Genomic DNA, 22,062 nt, shown 5'->3' with positions numbered 1-22,062 from the left:
GCAGAGTATGAATAGAGTGCAATATTCCTCTCCCTCCACCCCCTGGTTATGAATGAGAAAATTCTTGTTCAAACACAGAGCATCTGCAATAGCAAAATGAAGTAACTTACATTACTGGCTAAATAGGTTGACCTAATTCTGCCCTCAGTTACATAATTAATGAGGGTAGAATTGGATTTGCTAGGCGTAGTTTGGATACTTTGATACTAAGGTCATCTTGGATGAAATCTCTTTTTCAGACCCTTTTTTACTGTTTTTCCTCACTTTAGGGGAACACCTGAGAATCTGCCCGCAGGGCTACACCTGCTGCACCAGCGAGATGGAGGAGAATTTCGCAAAAAAAAGCCAAAGTGAATTTGAAGACATGATGACAGAAGCCAGCCGCTCTGCACAGGTGACCCTAACATCTCAGTACAAAAACTTTGATGGTAAGTAAAGAACATACAGCTTACCCAAGTTTTGCTAGTTGCTCTTTAACTGTTGGACTCAGGGTTTTTATTTTTTTATTTTTTTGCTGCCATCTGACTCTTCCTTTGTGTATTGTGTTCTGTAGCTGTTATTGTATCATGGCTTTCAATATGAGTTCTAGCATATGTTGCATTTTCACCAGGGAATTACTTAGAAAATCTGTTTTTATTAAGGACCTTTCAGGAGTCTTCCATCCGTATGTAGCTAAGACCTGTATACATAGGCACAAAAGTGGCTTTTACAGATAACCATAACAACATCGAGTATTAACACAACAGTATAACAACTTAGGTAATTACAAGAAACTTGGCAATATTCCTTGAGCTGTAATTGAAAAATCACGATGCTGGGGAAGACTCTGATGTCTCTAGTTAGTTTCCTGGTTGAAAAATAGGTTAGCAAGTGTCATTTGCCTTCAGATGCTCACAGCAGAAATTAAATGTAGCACTCACCCGTACAATGCTGTGGAGAAGTATGGTGTCAGGGATACAGCATCACTTTCAAAGCACTAAGCAAAGAATATGGCTGGCTGGCTGCTTTTGTTGCCAGTGGAATCAGTTTTGCAGCACAAGCCGCAAGCTGTGGGCTTTGAGGTCTTAAGGCCAGTGGAAATAAGTGGTTTATTGGCAAAATGGAGCTGACCTATGATTCTGGAACCATATCTATTATCAGCAATACCTATTTTGTAAAAGGCCAGGCATTTAAAATCACAGTCCTCTTACCTTTATCAACGATTGTCATATGGAGGTATAGTTAAAAGAACAGTGTGTGGGAGGGAGGTAATAATGGATAGAAGGGTAAAATTGGAGATTTCAAGAAACACACAGATATACAGAAATTGGCCTAACCTTCAGAAGCAGATAGCCAAGATTAAGGTCTTTTTCACTGAATAGGAAAAAACCAAGGCAATGCATCTCTGCATGGTACATTGCAGCTGCATAGTTGAAGTTGACCATAGCAAAGGCTTTATTTTGAAGCTTGGGATTAATTTGTAATTTTGCCCTGAGAAAAGTTTAAGGCCAGGATTTTCCAAAGTGGCTAGTGATTTTGTTTGCCCAGTTTGACACTGTAAAGGGGCCTGATTTTCAGAAAGGATTGAGCACACTTGCTGCCCTCTGAAAATCAGGCCTCGTCACAGTGCCGTAAATTGGACGCTCAGATATTGTGATATTCAGTAGCACTTTTGAAAATCATGGCCCATATACTTACTCTTACCCTCACATCCAGGGCATGTGACTGAACACAGTTCCACATCCTAGAGGTAACTGAGATAGAATTTGGATCAAAATATTGAGGATTGCACTAACAAACAGAGATTGCCCAGTAGGCAAACACTTCAATAAACCTAATTTTGTTTTATTGTTGGCTTTAAAAAAAACAAAACCAGGGTCCTTCTCTTTCTAAATTTCTGATTGGAGCCACCCAGATGTTCTTTATGATTGTTTTCCAGTATTTGAGAAAAATATTCCTTTCGTTTCTCTAAGACATACGTCCAACATTTTTCTTGGGCCCAAAGCAGTATCTGTGTTAAAAAAAAAACGAAGTATTACTTTATCAAACCATAACGTACAAATCATTGCTCTTTTGTGGCAGGCATAACCTCAGTTGAGCCCTCAGGCCCAGGAAGATATTTCCTGCTCCTATTACATCTTTTTTAGTTTGCTTAACTATTGCTGCAATCAATATTGGATTTATGATTTATGCAGGACATGTGATGCAAAAGCGAATTTATCATTTCAGGTTTGAATTTGCCTAGGAGCAAAATTTGACTTTACAGCTCCACTGGAAATTTCAGATCGAAGGAGTTGAAGTTGCAGTGGAATTGTGGGGGAGATCAGTTGCAGAAATGATGTAGAAACAAATGCATCTTCAACCGCTGGGATTGCCAGCTGGTTTACAGTTAACAAAATGTTTTGCACACAAGGAGTGATGTTATTAAACAGTCTCAAATATAGGAATTCCTCTTCCTTCAAACTGGAAGTTTATACTTAGGGCCCTACCAAATTCACAGCCATGAAAAATGCATCATGGACCGTGAAATCTGGTCTTCCCCCATGAAATCTAGTCTTTTGTGGTTTTTGTTGTTGTTGTTTTTTTTGTTTTTTTTACCCTGTACTACTATATAGATTTCACTGGGGAGACCAATGTTTCTTAAACTGGGGGTCCTGCCCAAAAGGGAGTTGGGGGGGTGGTGATGTTGCACTCTATATGATTTTATGAAAGTATGCTGATGAGTATGAATATAATGTAACTAAAATGTGTTTCATGCAAAAGGTCTCTTGTAAGGTATCATTACAAAGCTTATAATCTACTGAGTGTGGTCATCCTATTTGTATAAATGTATCACTCTTGTATCTGAAACTAGAAATATAAAGTATAACTCGGAGGGTCTATTGTAATTATGCAAAGTGCGGGTCATTAATGGTGGTTTGGAATCTTGATGACTCCCATTAAAGCAGGGGCAGAAGTAGTCTGGGCACATCAGTTGGCAGTTCCCAAAGGGGTTTCTATGATCCAACCCGTCACAGGGGTTGCAAGGTTATTTTAGGGCAGACATGGTATTGCTACCCTTACTTCTGTGCTACCTTCAGAACTGGGCAACCAGAGAGTGGTAGCTGTTGGCCAGGTGCCCAACTCTGAAGGTGGTTCCCCGCCAGCAGCACCACAGAAGTAAGAGAGGCAATGCTATATCATGCCACCCTTACTTCTGTGCTGCTGCCTTCAGAGCTGGGCGGCCGGAGAGCGGCGGCTGCTGACTGAGGGCCCAGCTCTGCAGGCAGCAGCGCAGAAGTAAAGGTGGCAATACCATACCCAGGGCTGGCTCCAGACACCAGCAAAACAAGCAGGTGTTTGGGGCGGCACATTTCTAGGGGCTGCATTCTGGCGCCAGCCATCATAGGCGCTGACTCCGGGGCATGGGGAAAAAGCGCCCCCACCACCCCAGCTCGCCACCGCAGCTCGCCTCCGTTCCACCTGCGTCTGCTCCCCTGAGTGCACCACCGCCGCTCTGCTTCTCCCCCCTCCCTCCCAGTCTTGCCGCGCAGGAAATAGCTGTTTCGTGCAGCAAGGCTGGGAAGGAGGGAGGGAGGAGAAGCTGAGCAGCGGGTGCTCGGGGGAGGTGGCACTAGTGAAGCGGAGGTGAGCTGGAGCGGGGAGCAGTTCCTCTACCCCCGTTACTTCCTGCACCCCCCCACCCTAGCTCACCTCCACTCCACATGCTCCCCTGAACGCGCCGCTGCTCCGCTTCTCCACCTCCCTCGCCTGAGAGGCGCGCCCGGTGGAGTAGGCGGAGCGGAGGTGAGCTAGGGCGGGAGGTCGCGGGAGGCCCGCAGGAAGCAATGGGGGGGGGGGAATGCAGCACGCCCGGGGGAGGAGGCGGGGTTGGGGATTTGGGGAAGGGGTTTGGAAGGGGTGGAGTTGGGGCGGGGCCGGGGGCAGGGGGACACGGGGGAAAAAAAGAGGGGACAGCCAACATTTTTTTTTGCTTGGGGTGGCAAAAATCCTAGAGCCGGCCCTGACCATACCATGCCATCCTTACTTCTGTGCTGCTGCTGGTGGCGGCTCTGCCTTCAGAGCTCAGCTCCCAGGAGCAGCCACTGCTCTCCAGCTGCCCAGCTTTGAAGGCAGCGCCGCTGCCAGCAGCATTGCAGAAGTAAGGGTAGCAGTAACGCAACCCCCCATACAATAACCTTGCGATTGCCCTCACAATTCCTTTTTCGGTCAGAACCCTTACAATTACAACACTCTGAAATTTCACATTTAAATAGTTGAAATAATGAAATTTACTGTTTTTAAAATCCTATGACTGTGAAATTGACCAAAATGGACTATGAATTTGGTAGGGCCCTATTTATGCTCCTTCCAGTGATGGACACAGGTATAAATGTCCTGGTAGGTTTTGTACTGTATCAGCAGCTTCCAATACTATTAACTACTAGGTTTTGATGAATTACCTGTTAAGCAGTGGAAAGACCCTTCGTTGGCTTTGTCCCTTCCTTTGGGAGAGATCCCAAAGTATGGTAATAAGTGCTTTTCCCCCTCCCCCAGGTCACTCATGTATGGAGTTCTGCAAGATTTCATCTTTTCATCCCTCTTGTTTGATGTTTATCTTTGGCCTGTAGGGGAGAGAGAGTGCTGTGTTCTGGCTTGCAGGGTTATTGGTATGTGGATAACCCTGAGCACCTCATCTCCTTTTTGTTGTAGGAGGGAAGTATTTGAGGGAATGGGACAGAATAGTGGATGTAATTTCCCTTGGAATGGGGTGTATAACCTTTGCTAATATTATTTACAGCCTGGAGGTCACATTATTCACAGAGTCTCTGGTGGCAGGATGGCATGTTGGTAGCCTGGAGGCTACCACTTTCCCTTTCTGTTGCAGATTGCCTCACAGCAAATCATGTCTTTGTAATCTCAGTGGTGATCACTGCAATAGCATTTAGTTGTAAAGGACCCAGAAACTTCATCTAGAAAATGCCCACCTCATTAGTACTGTCCTCTACACTGGTGTTGCACATGCAACTTTGGGAGCAATTCAGCCTGTTGGTTTTGTCTGTAAAGCCCCAAATGATCTGACAGCCTGTTCTCTAAAAAATCACCTCTGCCCAGTTACAGGAATTACAATCCACTGTGTCACTCTCACTGTCTGCTCCTGGGGCAAACTCTGAAGGTGTTTATAGGGCAACAGTCAAAATAGTATGTAGGCATGAAATTTGGATTTTAAAAAACATAACTATGGAATTGAACTCTGTTCTTGCCATCCTAAGATTTGATTATCCTCTGCATATTATTTATTATCTGAATTCTAGATTCCCAGGGCAATTTAACTCGATATGGACTGGAGCAATGGGCTATAGAGATGTATAGGGGCCTACTCAGGATTTGTTTATAAGGAAGGCTAGTTATGGCTCAGTTAGCTTTTTCTTATGGCTCATTTACTTGCAAATCTTGCCCTGTTTCTATATTTCAGATTGTTGAAAGAAATGTGAAGATAACTGGGACTGTCTGTTGGGAGGTGAGGGTTGTGGAGATTGTCTACATTTCAAACATTTTTCTCACTTCAAAAGGACATAGATTTTAGTCTGCAATTTGCCCTGCTTTAAAATTGATGTAGTCTGAAAAGGGGTGGGGGTCAAATGTTGATACCTACATGGGGGGGGGGAAAATCCCCCTACATGGACAAAAAACTGCAAAAAAAAAAGTGTGGTGCTCCCTCTGCTGGTTGGAAAGCAGTAGCTAGCCAACAAACTCCTTGAGTCATGCCAACAGCAGTCACTAGCCATTCTATTTGTAAAAGCCTCTTTGGCAAAATTCACTGTTCTTTGTTGTTTCTCCATCACAAATATGTGTGCCTGTGTGCACATATGGAGTATTTTTAAGAGGTCGAGAAATCTCTTACTTTTTCAAGGTTTCAGATAAAACTTAAAAGTTGTTGTTTTTCAAATCAGTTATTGATTACAACCAATGCCTGGTAAATCTCTGATCCACCTGAAGAAGGCAAATGAAAAGATCTGATAGCATTATACTATATATTGGTGGTTACATCTTATCTAGAATACATCTCAACTCATTTATACTTCCCAATTTTTTATATAGCTGATGCTAGCTACTGTAGTTCTGTACCTGTCTGTAGAATAGCTACTCCACTCCTTCATCTAAGAAGCTTCCCCTGGGACTCTTGCGGCATGTAATTATATTCTAAACACTGCTGGCATAGATGTGTAAAAACAATGAATAAGAGTAAGTGTCAATGGGCAGTGACAGTGAGGGGCTGCAAACAGAAAGGAACAAAGCTGTTTTTATGGTATTAATCAAAGCTTAATTGTTATAACCCTAATTTATCTCCCTCTCTCCCTTTTTTTAAAATCACTTTTAAATAAGAGTGAAATATTGTGCCAGTCTTTTCTTCTCAAGCACTTCGGTGCAGTTAGCAGCACTGCTTGTGTGGCTGTTGACCTTTAGCTGTGAGCCAGGAAATCTCTTTTTATAATTATTTAGACCTTTTAAGGGAATATCAAAAAGTAAAATTGAAAATCTACATTTCCTACCACATAGCTGACATAAACGGACATACAGTCCAGTATTTTTAAGATGCACCAATCACAATTTATTTAAAATAAAATTATGTATTTTAGTAGATTACCTATTAGAATATTTGATATCATCTACAAATTTACATAACTTCAAATATGAGTAGCTGGAGAACAAGTATGTTGTGACACAAAGCAATGTACATAATTAAGAACATGACTTTGGAGTTCTTTTTAGACAATTACATATTTCTTTTTAAATGAATCATTCTTTTAACTTGTAAAGGTGTGGGGAGTGTTGAAAGTTGTCATGAAACAATGGTTAACCGTTTAGGTGATTCCTAAAATACTGTGTTTTCTGCTCTTCTGACTTATTTTAGGTTCAACCAAATGTTTTTGTAAAAGGAATTCACTTATTTTAGGATACAGTACAAGGGTGGAGTTAGGAGAGTAGCTTAAAGGCTGTAACTACATATTTAAGATATATATAGATAGATAGATACACATTTAAGTGAATTTTATCAAATCAACTTCTGATTTGCCAGAGAAAGGTCTGCTTGTGTGAGCATCTGTTCTAACAAAACCGATGGATAGAGAGCTGTCCAGCCTATTCTCCCCCCCCCCCCCCCCGTTAAAATTTGGGGTCAAAATCCTGGACAGGATTTTGTTTTGCAAATATTTCCTTTCATTATAACAGGTGGAATGAAAATTCCAGTTCTAAACACTGATTAACTTAGAGGCGTTTGAATTTTGTGGCTTGAGCCCATCTTTAAGTATAAGATACATACACACACAAAGCTTCATTGCAAAACAATCAGAATCATTACGCATGGAACATGCGCTTTCTGTGGGACTACGCCTTGAACTCGTGTTCATTTGGAGACTGCAGCTGATGCTTACTTAGTAGGCAGTAAGTCTCTAAGGTGCCACAAGTACTCCTGTTCTTTTAGTAGGCAGTGTCTCTCTGGGAGCACATGACACCAGTACTCTGAAATCTGCACTGACAGCCTATTGGTGCACAGCTGGGACGTTAGTCTGTTGCTTTTGACCTGCAAACCCCTAACTGGCCTGGGACTCCTCTACTTGATAGCTTCAAATTTCATGTTGCTGCAGTTGAGATTGCTGGGAACTCTCAAGCTTGAACCTGGAGCTATAAGACAGAGGACTGGGCTTGATTCTGGAACTTGCTTCTCCTTTGGTCGAAACCAGCCGGAGTTTGCTGAACTTCACAACATGCTTTGGAAGCCATTTATTTGATTGGGTTCTGGAGATGGGCTCTTGGGTGGTTGTGCTGTATTGTTGGGGCTTGCAGAGCTTGGGGTATAGACATATTTTTCTACATACATTAAAAGAATAAATAAATATAACTTTGCCTCTGTGATGGGTTGGATCACAGAAAACCCCTTGGGAGCTGCCACCTAATGTGCAAAGACTACCCCTGCTCCTATTCTCCCTGCCAGCTCCGGACTCCTGCACCCTGTCTTGCTGAGCCAGACACTCGTGTCTGCTCCAGCACAGACCCAGGCTCTGAATTATTTGCCCCAAAGCTGCAGGTTTACCTGAAAACAGCTCACAGAAGTGTGCTTGTCTTTAGCACTCAGATGTCCAACTCCCAATGGGGTCTAAACAAAAATAAATCCGTTTTACCCTATATAAAGTTTATACAGGGTAAACTCATAAATTGTTCGCCCTCTATAACACTGATAGAGAGAGATTCACAGCTGTTTGCTCCCCCAGGTATTAATACATACTCTGAGTTAATTACTAAGTAGAAAGTGATTTTATTAAATACAGGAAGTAGGATTTAAGTGGTTCCAAGTAGTAATAGACAGAACAAAGTAAGTCACCAAGCAAAATAAAATAAAATGCGCAAATCTATGTCTAATCAAACTGAATACAGATAATCTCACCCTCAGAGATGCTTCAGTAAGTTTTTTCTCAGACTGGACACAATTCTTTCCCCTGGTACAGCTCTTGTTCCAGCTCAGGTGATAGCTAGGGGATTCTTCATGATGGCTCCTCTCCTCCTTGTTCTCTTCCTCCCTTTTATATATCTTTTGCATAAGGCGGGAACCCTTTGTCCCTCTGGGTTTCCACCCCACCCCACCCCCCACTGGAAAAGCACCAGGTTAAAGATGGATTCCAGTTCAGGTGACATGATCACATGTCACTGCAAGACTTCATTACCCACTTGCCAGCACACACACATACAGGAAGACTCACAGGTAAACACAGCCATCTGCAGACAATGGAAGTCATCAAGATTCCAAACCACCATTAATGGCCCACACTTTGCATAATTACAATAGGCGCTCAGAGTTATATTTCATATTTCTAGTTTCAGATACAAGAGTGGTACATTTATACAAATAGGATGATCACACTTAGTAGATTATAAGCTTTGTAATGATACCTTACAAGAGACCTTTTGCATGAAGCAAATTCCAGTTACATTATATTCACTTATTATCCTGTTTTTATAAAACCATATAGACTGCACAACGTCACAGCCTCAATCAGTAAAACATCTTAAGATTCCTAGAATTGGTGGGGAAGACAGAATTACAAAACCAAGAAAACCTTGAGATATGTGAAAAGTTTAGCATCATCTATGGAAAAGTCCATTTTGTTTTGGGTTTTTTTGTCTGAGATGTGAAAATACAAGGCTTTATGAGCTGGAAAAAACCCCAAGAGCTAACAAATTAACTAAATGTGCTTTTAACCTTCACCCTCCATTGTTGTAACAGTTAACTACAGTGTATTTGGTAAATGCTCACCCACTTAAAAAAACATGTGCCAAATTTTGCCCTCAGTTACTTAGAGCAGAGACACATTTTTCAATCAAAACTCTTTTTATAAAAAAAAAAAAATGTAGATTCAGCTTAACTGACACATTTTGTGAATTTGTATAGATTTTGGCAAATTGTTTCATTTGAATAAAACCTTTTAAAAAAAACAAAAAAGGCGGTGTTTCATTGTGACAATTTTCAATGAAATATTTTTACTTTTTGATTTGAAACTACTTTTCCTTTTGAAATTACCTTTAACTGTATTTTTCTAAAATCTTTTTGGGAAAAAAATAGTTTTGGGGTTTGATTGAGAGAGTCAAATTCTGCCCTCAGTCACCTGAGCAGCTTCAGTACTACTGAGAGCAGGATGTGGCTAGTATATGAGTATGCTTTTGAAAGGGAGCATCAAATGCAATTCCCTGGATTCATCATGATTTCTTACACTGAGGCAGCTTGTGCAAAACACCTCTGAACCCGACAAGAAAAGGGAGTTGTCCTGAAGAGGTGGCAAAACTGGGGCATATGGAAAAAGAAACAACAGAACGCACAACAAAAGACCCTCTCTTTTTTATTCCTCTGAGAAGTGAGGTGAAAGCTCATCAGTGGCTTTGCTGTTTGTTTCTGATAAAGAACCACCTTAAGAAAACACAAACAACTGGGAATGATTTATGATGGTTCTGCTGCTGCTTTCTGCAGATTTGTTTCATCTACAATATTGAGCATCTCACTCGGTATTTATGGTTTTAGTGGAATGGGGTGGGGTATCTATTGAAAGTGCATTCCATACATGGAGCGATTACTCTTCACAGGTAGCTGCCTCCGGGAAGTGAATGCTTATATTCACCTATAACAGTTTTACCACCTGGAGTTTTCTTTCTCCTTACGGCTTGTTCTCTTCACATTGAAGCTGCAAACATCCATGCTGCAGGGTATGTTTTAGTGTGCATGAAGCAGTTTACTTTAAAGAATGACACAAGCACAATATTCTTTCCTATAAGAAAAAAGGGGCCGGGGGAGGGAAGTGCTGACTGGATGAGAACGCACACTGCGTTTGGGTGCCTTGTACAAGGACTAACAGACCCAAAAGAGACAGTATTATGAGCTGCTTGTTCATGCTTATGATGCATAGATTTATGTAGGAAAGGTAAAGCATACGTCTCAGTTACAGCATATGCAATAAAACAACAGATGTTACCATATTTTGTCCACTCCCCTCCTCTCCCCCCAAAAAAACCCCTTCTCTTCTAACTGCTTAAACAACAGTGAAATGCACATCTGTTTTGCAACATGAAGGAAATCACCTGCTTCTCTGAGATATTGGATGGTACAGAATAATTTTCCAAGAAGTTAATGATGTCCTGACAGTCATTTTAGAAGACAGTGTTGATGGGTTTTATTTTTAATGTGTAGGGCCTAATGCATGAGTCTTTCTGAAAATCTCCAATTTCACAGAATATACAGTCAATCAACCTAGCTTTTATAATAAATGCTGGATGTCACCATCAGTGATGGAAGAACCATTATGCTGAGTGCAGTTGTGTTCACATGGCCGGATTGAGATCAAAACAATGAAATGAGAGACGAATAGATGAAATTTTTCTGCATGGCTTTTCAGAGGAGTCTATTATATGAACCAACATACAATGAGCCTGTTAAACTTAACTAATTTTCAATTGGAACAGCTCCCATCCTTCAGCCTTCTTAAGCTGTTCTTCTCAGAAAAGTAAAGAAGTAGAATTTCTTCGGGCGGCTCTGTTGCAATGACATTTATGCTGTATGAGCCAAATCCTGAGAAGGTCTGTGCACCTATAACTCAGTCTTTCTCCGGATTCATCCTTCTGTTTCTAATCAGTTGAAAATCTAATTTAGCTGTCTCCCCGGTTCCAAAAACTGGGCGCGTGAGGTGATGTGCCACCTGGGTTCCTGGCACATGTAGTAAAGTTGAAACTATGATACTAGAAAATATGGCAAGTTTCTGCATAGCAGGCTACATTTGCTTTTTTTTTTTTTTGAGGGTGTTTCTTCATGCATTTTCTCTCATTCAGGGTGATATAGGTTCTTCTGTCTGCAAAAATTATGCTTATTACAAGCAGTTGTTTTTATATTATTATGATTATTAGAAGCAAGTAGGTGCCTGGACCAAGATCAGGGCTCCATTGTACATACAGATACTGAGAGAAAATCCCTGGTGCAGGACTGTTTCACTGCTGTGAGACTTCTGGGCTCGGGCTAGAAGTGGGAGGATCCCAGGGCTCCAGCCTGAGCCTGGAAATCTACACAGCAATGAAACAGCCCCGCAGCCCAAGCCCTGTGAACCCAAGTAAGCTGGCACAGGCCAACTGAGGGTTTTTCTTTACTGTGTAACATCCTGTAAATGGACAAGCCAGACTAGGAGCAGAAAGGGAAACAGACGTGAAGTGACTTGTTTGATGTCGCACACTAAGTTAGTGACGGAGCTGGGAATAGAACCCACGCCCCCTGGCTACCAGTCTGGTGCCCTCTCTACTATACCACACCTCTTTCTTTTTCAAAACTTGCAATACTCCTGCTTATCGAGGTGTGCCCCTTTAAGAGTGCAGGATATATATCATCATCCCATTCCTTACTGGCTTTGCTAATTCAGACGTATATTACAGAGAGGAAGAGACCGTCCCAGTCTCTAAGATGGGGAAATATACCATTTGGCTATGGTACCCCTTTTGTGTAAGGCCTTCCGAACAGGAGAACTGATGAAGTCTGCAAACCTGTTATACAAACGGAAGGCAGAGTACAACAGACTTTCCTTATAAGATATGGCCACAGCCACCTCTTGTGGCCAGATTTTCTGACGTGCAGAGTAGCACAAACCCCAGCAAAGTCAATCGGTGCTTCAGGTGCTCAACACCTTTGAGTATCAGGCTAACGGTTGACGTGCCCGCACCAGAAGTTAGGTAATGCTTTGTCCATTTTTTGGTAGAAAGAGGCCTTTACATTCACCACAATCTAACATGGAAAACACGGAATGAGAAGTAGTAGGAGGAGGGAAGTAAAGCTTCTGTAATCAACTAACATGGCTTCCTGGCTTAAAAAAACACAGCTAGTGCAATATATTTTGTCCTGGGTCTTTCCTGGAACTGGACTGCTGTTGTCCTGGGCTATTTGAGTGCCTAATTTTGGATCTGTTTCTTGTATTTGCTGAAAATGACCCATTACAATAACAAATGCCATTTATCTGACAGCTCGTGACTATTTGAAAAAGTGATCACTGGTATAATACATCTTTGATAAAACTATGGGTTAGCCAAGACAGCACTGGTACAGCATTTGTTCCACTGTCTAGAGAATGGAGAATACGACTGCCCACACAGGACTTGATTCAACAAAGCATGTAAGCATGTGCTTCTGATTAAACCCATGCTTACATGCTTTGCTAAAGTGGAGCCATAGAAAAGATCCCCAAAATATTTTTGTGTATATCTTAAAAAATAAATTATAACTCAGAATTCAGCACAAGGGACTAATTCAACTACATGAGTTTTATTTCAGAGGCTACAAACCTTACACAGCAGTAAAGACTTCTGACTTGTAATCTATCGATAGACTTCATGATTTACCCTTAAGGGATAGAGGGCTCTGTATTGCTCAACAGTGACCCTTGCTAATTAACGAAAAGTAGCAAGGGTATCGGAACATAGTATCACCCAGACCTTGACCAGAAGGATGGTGCCTTTGTATGTGAAGGGATTGAAGCACTGTTAAGAATATGGAAGATCCCGCTCTTCACTAGTGGAAAGAAATAAGAATTTCTTATTTCTCCTCTAAAACTACTTTAATGGTTTTTGAAGCTTTAGTTTAACGTGCATTATTTTGCTTTGCTTTTCCACTTTTCCAAACCTAATACATGCATTTCAGTGTTGATTACTTCCCCTGCTGCTTAAAACAACAGTAGACAAAATCTCCTTCAATGGCTCAGGGTATGATTGCTGCTAAAGGATAGTCTTTAAGGAGATTGGACAAAAGAGGAAAAATGATCATAGAGCGAGCTATGAAAATTGTTTTGGCTAAGAATTAAGACTGTGGTGTTTTAAAGTGCCCAAGGAGTTAGGTGCCCAACTTGCATTGAAATTCATAGGGTTTGGGCACTTAACTTCCTGAGGCTCAATTGAAGATTGCAGCTGAAAATAGTGCATACCTTAAACCTTATTTTAGAGGTCTGGTAGGAGGAGAATTAACCCATTAGTTTGGCTTTAGAAGAGCATGGAAATCCAAGGATATGTGATGAGTTAAGTTATGGTCTGGAGCTCTTTAAAATATAAGTGAAGATCTACCATTTTAAGGAGAACCCTGAAACAATATGGAAACAAATTTGTTGTGACTATTTTGGGCCTTTAACCTTTAGTTTTGATTTCCGTTAGTGTCTTGCAAGTAATGCATCACTAAGCAACTCGCTAATGTCTTCTCTGCTCAACTGTATTCCAAGCTATATACCAGTAATCAAAAAAAGCTGGACAGCTGCAAACCAGAGGTCATATCACCCATTAATCAAGGTGCCGGGAAATAATGTTTGTTACAGTGTAACAATATCGGGTCTGAATTCAGCTTTTAAAATGCTGGAGATAATGGGGTTGTTTCTGACAGCCCCAACGATATGATGATTCACTTTTAAAACATAAAGCCCTGTTCCAATGTCACAAAAATGAATACATTGGCCCTTGAGGAGTAATGAATGCCTATAAACACATTGTACTACTGCATATACTAAACTTGTCATAGGGGACATGGCCAGTATTTAGTCCCATTGGAAAAGGAGCGCTGCTTTCTTCAGCTACTCCAGCTCCATCTGTCCATATCCATGTCAGGTTCACCTCTCATTCCATCACTCAGCAAGGTTAGTAAGGAGATTAGACAAGAAGATTCTAACCATGTCAGTGTGCCTTCCAGTCTATGCTCAGCTTCACTTGCTTGGGAAACTCCCAAGAAACAAGAGGGGGTGGAATTGTCCCTAGCGAGTAATACTCCAATCACTGAATCCTTTTCCCTCTGGGTGACTAGGTGGGACAGATCATTTTAACAAGATGAAGAAAGACTTGGTCATTGCCCCAAGAATTTTACAGATTAAAATCACCTGGTGACAATACAGTTCAAAAGCACAGATTGAATTAATAAGCTTTAAATAGGGTTTCTGTCTGGCGTTAATTATCTGCACAATGCTTGATGTGGCAGCATTGAATGGACAAAGTTAACTGTATGGAAGGATTTCGATGAAGAGAGGGAAGTCACAGATGGAGAAGCAGAGAGACCCAAGGGTAAAGGGCAGAACAGAAGGTGTCAGGTTGAGTGGGAGAAGCTTACAAATGGGGCATTCAGAATTATTTTTATACCCCTCCCCCACTACCCTGTCTATTCTTATGGATATCCTAATTCCCTGATATAGAAGCAACTAAAATAAAAGCTACAAGAATTGTTAACACTGGACTTACTTTTACCCTAGCCCAGGACAATTGTGGCTCTTTTAAAATCTGAAATTAATTCAGTAACATTTGAGACCCTGTTGTTTGAAAGATGTTTTGTTTTCTGTGGTGCTATCTTTTTTTTACCTGCTTTTAAGCACCACTTAATTCACTGGAGAGAATACTGTCAAGTACTATTAAGCTTTTACTCCCATTTCCCACCCGCGTATGAGTCTTTGAAGCTCGTTCTGAGAGGTCTTTAGGATTGGAGCTTCCAATAAGTATCTTCCCCATGCTAATGCAGAATGTTATCCACAGGTCACTAGGCCAGCTCCAAGGGTTTATTTTTCTCTAAACTGTAAATATTACTACATACAAAAAACTACATTAAAAGAACCTTGTTTGCAAAGTCAAGCACTCAAAAGTTAGGAAATGCCAGAATTCAGGTTGCCTGAGCAACCTTAATTTGCCCACCTTGTGGATATGCATTATGATACCATCTTTAATTACATGATCACATACTGTTTTTTCCAGAGGACCCTTGTAACATTAATTCAGGTATTTCCTAACTTTTGAGTGCTGGACTTCACAACCTTAATAACAGTTTTTTAACATAGTTTTTTGTGTGTTATTTCCTAGGGTTTTATAAAAACAAACAGTAAAAATGACATTCTGTCATGTTGGCATCATATTGACATTGAGATGGTTAATCACCAAGGGTGGAGTCTTTAAATATACTCCACAGACTTCTGCCACTTGCGCTAGCAGCATAACTGATAGCAACAGGTTGTGTGGACCAGCACTAGAAAGAGAAGAGACACATTTTGCTAGTGGGTATCATCTGCTGTGAACAGAGGATCAGTGAGACTCCGGAATCTTGGGTTCCACTCCTCAGGCTTCTCATCCCAGTCTCTGTCTAGCCAGTCCCAGTTTTTCTGGTACACCACAGTTCCTCCTTTGATCTGTCTCCTTCTCCCCCCCTCTCCGTCCCCCCATTCTCCCACTATTCTTCCACCCCACTGGTTCCCAGTCCCAGACTACTTGTCCAGCTAGTTCCAGTCTTCCCACCGCCCCTCAGTCCTTCATCTGATCTGTGTTTCCCTTCCCGTATCAACTGGCTCAGAGTCTTCCCCCCTACCCCCACTGGCTCCCAGTCTTCTTGTCCTGCTAGTCCCAGCCTTCCATTCCCCATTCAGTCATCAGTCCTGGTCTCCTTGTCCAGCCAATCCCAGTCTCCCTCACACCCCAGATTCCAGCCTCTCCCCACATCTCCCCGTTAGTATTTCTCTGTTCCCACCGTCTCTTCCCACCCACGCTGCAGTCCCAGTCTCACCAGGTTCTTTGTCCCAATCTACTCTTCCCATCTCCTGGTCCAGCTTTTGTCCACTCTGCATTCAAGTCAAGCAGGCTCCTCTTCCATGCTGCCTGGGCCCCAGCACAGGAGTAATTGAGGGTATGTCTACTCTGCACTGTAAGCCCAGGGTTAGTAGAACTTGAGTTAGCAGATCCGGGGTTTGTTATTGTAGGGTTTGAGCATCTACACTTGGTTGTAACCCCAGGTTAGGAATATTTTAATCCTGGGTTCCAGCCTGAGACTGCATTATGTGGGCCAAAGTCCAGCCACCCGTATCCCTGATTTCCTAGCACGCTCCCAAAATGTGGCTGCTCTAGCCCTTTGTTCATGGTGCTGTGTGGGAAAACTTGACTGTCCAGAGGATAAAGAAATTTGGCCTGTGGGATATTTTTGGCAGATGCCTAGAGCATGAGTCCAGTGGGGCTGCATCTATACTGCAAAATCAATAGGACTTGAGCCCTGGGTCCATGCTTGACTGAGGCTCCAAGCTCTGGGTTAGCATGATTTGTGTACAGACTTGAGCCTGAGTTCGAATCCTGGGCTTACACTGCTATGTAGACATAGCCTGAGAGCACAAGAAAGACAGGTTCCTTGCTCTCAGTTCTGGTGCCCAGTCCCAGCCAGGTCTGGACAGCAGTTAGGAGCTGCAATTACAGAGAGAATCCACTTTTGCCACTGTAATCCTGGGAGGTGACACAAGCTCAGTTCTATAGAGATGGTGCATGCACCATCTGCTCGTCATTAGAGCTGTGAGAGGCTGAAATTCCCCAAAGGCTTATAATTTGACCAAATTTGTGCAAAATTTTGGAGGAATAGCAAAAGGCACTGGCTACCTTCCTGTCAAATTTCAGGTCCCTGGTCCAAAACATCAGGGCTGTAGAGCTTTTTAAAAAAAAAGGTCACCAGACTTTTGGAGGAGTGCAAAATGTAAATTTCTGTAGTTTTGTTCTCGGAAGTAGCTGAACTATTTTGACAGAAACTTTCCAAAAAATTCACCCTGAGGCAGACACCCAGCATGGAAAATTTCAGCCCAAATGGTTGACAGTTAAAAACAACTGCAAAAATGTTTTATAATCAGAAGTGGCAGGCAATCTCACTACTAGGTGGTGCAGCCAGTCCTGCCCATAATATAATTACTGCAGCAGAATGCTCACTGAGCTCTCTGGTTTACTAATCAGTACCTGCATCAAGCTCCATTGGTTAGAATGGAACTTTTCAAAAGCTTGAAGTTCACTCTATTGTGGAACGAACTTTTTTGCTGTCTAGAGATGGGAAAATGACACATACTTTAGACTGTAAATGTTTTGGGGCAGGGGTCATCTTTTTATGAGTTTATCTACACATGAAAATTAATCCAGAATGAGGTGTGTAAATGTAGAGTGGATTAACTATTCTTGATTAATTTCCAAAATGGATTAAGCTCATTCAGAATATTTCTGATTGACCCCATGTGTGGATGCTGTTACTCCAGAATAAGAGCATACACTCAGGGAATCAGAAATGGCTATTCTAAAATAACTCCCCATGTAGATAAACCCTCTTACATGTTTGTTCAGTTTCCTAGCAAAATGTGACTGTGGCTGGTAGGTGCTATAATAATAGTAATGATAAAACATACATAGGCAGAAGAAATTTGTTTTTTTGTTCGTTTGTTTGTTTGTTTCAATCAATGCAAAATTTCAGCTGGATTGATTTAGACCAAAGTGCAATCAACAAACAACTCACTTTTCCTATAATTCTTCCTCAAGTTTGATAGGTGTTTGTCCTCCACAGAAATGCATAATTCTAAAAATTAATACACAGAAAGTCTTAAATTGATTATTTGAGGTCCTATGTAGGCTGGCTGTTTCATTACAGGGAGTTTAAGTGAGCTATAAATATGTTTTATGTCCTTTTATAAGTTCAGAGTGCCATGAAATATAATTAAAAGATTCTGGGCAGTGCAACCATAGGAACAACACAGGAAATAAATATTTGACCTTTCTTACCTTTGGTCACCAGTGAGCAATTGCTTTGTAATTTTTCTGCCTACATTACTTACTGTTTTGGCTTTAATACAAGAGGAAAATGCCGACTGAAAACATTGAATGAGCATTCATCCTTCAAAATTCCATACCTCTTTCATCTTGAATTATTTAAGTAGTTTTCTTTAGAAGTTGCAGTGGAAAATACAAAGGTATTAAGAACCCAGCAGTTACCTTTAATTATGTGGGACAACTTAGTCATGAATACGAAGGTTATACTTGGACTATATTTATTATTTCTCTTTTGTTTCTAAAAACAAAAATGGAAATCAAAAAAGTTTATATAGCTGAAATGCAGTTTGTCTGAAACAATTCTGTTTTATTTTAGCCAAAGAGGACCATGTCAAATATAAAGAATGCAGTGACATGAGAAGTGAGCAGTTCTTCAAGTAACATTGTTCTTGCTGTCTGTCAGCCACTGGATTAACATTTATAGCCTTTTTATAAAATTAGGCAAAATTCTGACTTTGGTTTCTATTGATGTAAGAGACAGAGCTTGGCCGATTATTTTTCATGTTTGCACACAATAATAAAGCTGATGCACTGTATAGTTCTGAGAAAAATAGATGCACTGCATCAAACTATACAATTGCAGCTCCCAGAACATAAGAAAATAAAACAAACCCATGTTTACCTTGTAAAACAGAGGAAAGAAGCTAGTGGTCAACTGAGCTAAAGCAAAGGAGTTTATAACCACCAACTCAAACAATAGAGCTTTTTTTAGTTACACCCTCCTATTGACTTCTAAATCCTAATTTTAAAGGGCTTACAGGTCTGTGTGGATTACACTCAGATGTTACATCTATTATATATCTTCACTTGTGGCCATTCTCCGTAGCCATTGTGACAATCTGACAGGTCATCTAACCAAAGCCAAGGTTTGGTATGTTCAGGTCCATATAATCCATGATGTTGGTAGGAACTTCTAAAAAGACTGAAACTGTAGGAATGGTGGGAGTCAAAAATTGACTGGAAGACTCTGAAGCCATCACACTCAGAAGTCCATAAGTGCATGGCCTTCTGTAATTCCAAAGGGCAAAAGAAAAATCCAAGCAAGCACAGATCATTGAAATACTGGCTTTAAGTGAACATAATGATATCTAGCTCACTGTACTTCAAGAGTATAAATGAATCTAGAACAGAATACTAGTCATTTTTAGACTCTATCTCACAGAGTGAACGGCTTTAGAGAGTACTGTTGTAACAAAGATGTGGAAGACACTGCTTCACGCATCTTCACGGAGGGGGAGGGATAGCTCAGTGGTTTGAGCATTGGCCTGCTAAACCCAGGATTGTGAGTTCAATCCTTGAGGGGGCCATTTAGGGAACTGGGGTAAAAAATCTGTTTGGGGATTGGTCCTCCTTTGAGCAGGGGGTTGGACTAGATGACCTCCTGAGGTCCCTTCCAACCCTGATATTCTATGATTCACAATGTCAGAGGCTAATAATGGGGGTAGATTTATAAGACTGTTAGTACTGCCAGCTGTCCCAGTGACAATTTTATTGGTAACCAATTCTCTCAACTTCAGGTTGCAAGGTGACAGTATGCAATTGTCCAGAGCAATTTACTCCCAGTCTGCAGAATTGCATAGCTGGCCAGGTGTATTGTGCTTTTCACTTTTCTCTGAAGTATAAGGAATAGGTTACTGCCAGAGAGAGAGTACTGAAGCAGATTGATCAAGAGTCTGATCAGGCATAGCAACTCCTAAATTTATAATTTTTCTGCCCTTACTTGTAAATAAAGAGCTACAGCCCTCATTTTGATTGTTCTTTTTATATAGCATAAAACAGTCATTTTGATTACTTAGATATGGAAATTTATTTGTAAGGACCTGATACAAAGCCTGTTAGAGTCAGTGGAAAAATTCCCATTGACTTCAATGGCTGTTGTATTGGGCCCTAAATGAATAGCTGAAAAACTGCTTTGACTTATTCCTTCTGGTTTGTGAAGCGGTGACCATCCTGCCCATCACAGCTGAAATGTATACATGGTGCGGGCACCTCGTTTACAGCTCAGGAGGAAGCTCGGTGAAGCTCCTTTGTATTGAGAGGTCAGTTAACCCCGACAAATATATGTATAATCACCCCTCTGACACTCCACCACACACACACACACACACACACACACACACACACCCCCATACACACCCGTAATTCAGACTCTGCAGGAACATAGTGCTAAGTACACACAAGGAACTGGGAGACAGCAAACACAAAGAAGCTGCCTGATCAGCAGCGGTAGTGTGAGGACATCTATGGAATAGATTGAGATTTGTAGCCAGAGATGGGTAGAAGAGTCCTTGTGACCAGAAATAGCTCCTTTAAAGAAATAATGAATGGCAGCAGCATGGCAGAGGGCAGTTTTTCCTTTTCAGAAGGCTCAAATGATTAATTTTCCTTAAAAGGACTAAAAAGATTGGAATCTGTGCTGTCATAAAAATTGCAGTCCTTCTGTTGTGCAGTGTGTTTCAAAAGGACAACTGTTTGAGATAACATTCGCTATCTGTGCAAGCCACAAACTGCTATGTGGATAAAATGTTTTCTTACCCGAGCGACGGGCCACAGCATGTTGATTGAGCACTTTCGTCATTGTAATTGGACTGTTTGGTATTTCCTGTGCTGTACACCGAACGCTTCCCAAACAACCCGTGAACCCTGCAGCTTCCAGCAGCAAATTTACATCAGTTCAAATCCATCCAATAAATTTCCTTTCTTACAGCCAAATCACCACAATACATTTTATTATTTATCTGTACTACTGGCCACTCTGCATGTAAACATCAAGCATCCATGTGTAGAGTTAACACCGAATTAAGATGTTTCATAGCAAGGTACATCTGGAAACAGCCCATACTCTTTCTGTGCTGCCAGAGATTCAAAATGAACGGAAATAACTCAGCTTCTTAAAAACCATGTACTGGTGGTGGTTTTCTTCTGACAAGAGAAATTCATTCTGCCAAACCCAAGTTAATGTAACTAATATTACAGATTGCTGGCTACAGATAGTTCAACAGTGAAGTGGTAGCTCATCAACTCCTGTTAGCAATGAATTACCGTATTCTGTAACATCCTATCAAATTAATCAAACTAATATCCAAGGAACAATTTATAATTGCTTATTTACAGATATGAATGAATTAATATATGCAAAACAAGTACACCATGCTTTGTGTGACTAATGTAGTGAACCTACTAGCATGTTAGTCTAGCGTAGACACAATCAACATTTTTGTCCTCCATTGTAAGCAAGAGAAATCTATAAAGAAAATTCTTTCTATCTAAGGAGTAGTTCTTGTGCTCAATGTTTTTCCCCCTCAACACACTCCCAAAATTATGATTGCCGTGTGTATGAACCTAGTACAAATTAACTGGTTTTAGACTCCTAAGAAAACATGGAACTGATATAAAAGTCCCTGGAACCAGTATTGAAGTATCATTGATATATAGACTTCTTTAGTTTTCCTTCAGACTCCTGAAGGAGTGTCATGCATTTGCTTTCTAAAATGCCACACAAAACACTGCTAGCAAAGAACTTATACTGAATCGCCCAGTAGATAGAGTACTCACCTCGGGTGTATGAGACTAGGGTTCAAATCCCCCCTCTGCTGGCTGTGGAGCAGAGACTTAGGCTTACATCTTCTGCGTCCCATGTAAGTACTCTAACCACAGGGATTGTGAAGCAGTCTGAGGTGGGGTGTTTCTCCTGTTAAAGCTATTCCACTTTGTATAAAATACTTAAATATTCATTGCACCAAAGAAATGGAGATTGACTCTATAGCCCAGTGGTTAGGGCACTCACCTGGGAAATGGGAAACCTGGGTGCAGGGGCCCGAGACTGCTGCAGCAGCGGCCAGTGTGTCTGGCTCAGGGGGTATAAGAAACATGTTAAGAAACAGCAATTTTGTGCACACATGCCTCTTCCTCTTCTCTTTTTCATTTGTCCCTATTCCCACTCCATTCCAAGCTAAAACT

General features: G+C 41.3%; 1 protein-coding gene across 1 annotated transcript in view; it reads left to right on the top strand.

Moving 5' to 3' along the window:
- The window catches only part of GPC1 (glypican 1), a 306,530-nt gene that overhangs the window by 154,335 nt on the left and 130,133 nt on the right, over positions 1–22,062 (top strand). The window contains exon 2 of the mRNA XM_034782260.1: positions 270–428. Coding sequence (XP_034638151.1) covers positions 270–428 — 159 coding nt within the window. The remainder of the gene's footprint in view (positions 1–269; positions 429–22,062) is intronic.

This window comes from Trachemys scripta, chromosome 9, assembly GCF_013100865.1.
Source record: "Trachemys scripta elegans isolate TJP31775 chromosome 9, CAS_Tse_1.0, whole genome shotgun sequence".
Lineage (NCBI taxonomy): Eukaryota > Metazoa > Chordata > Testudines > Emydidae > Trachemys > Trachemys scripta.
The sequence above is the reverse complement of the archived record's forward strand: the minus strand, read 5'-3'. Positions and strand labels throughout refer to the sequence as shown.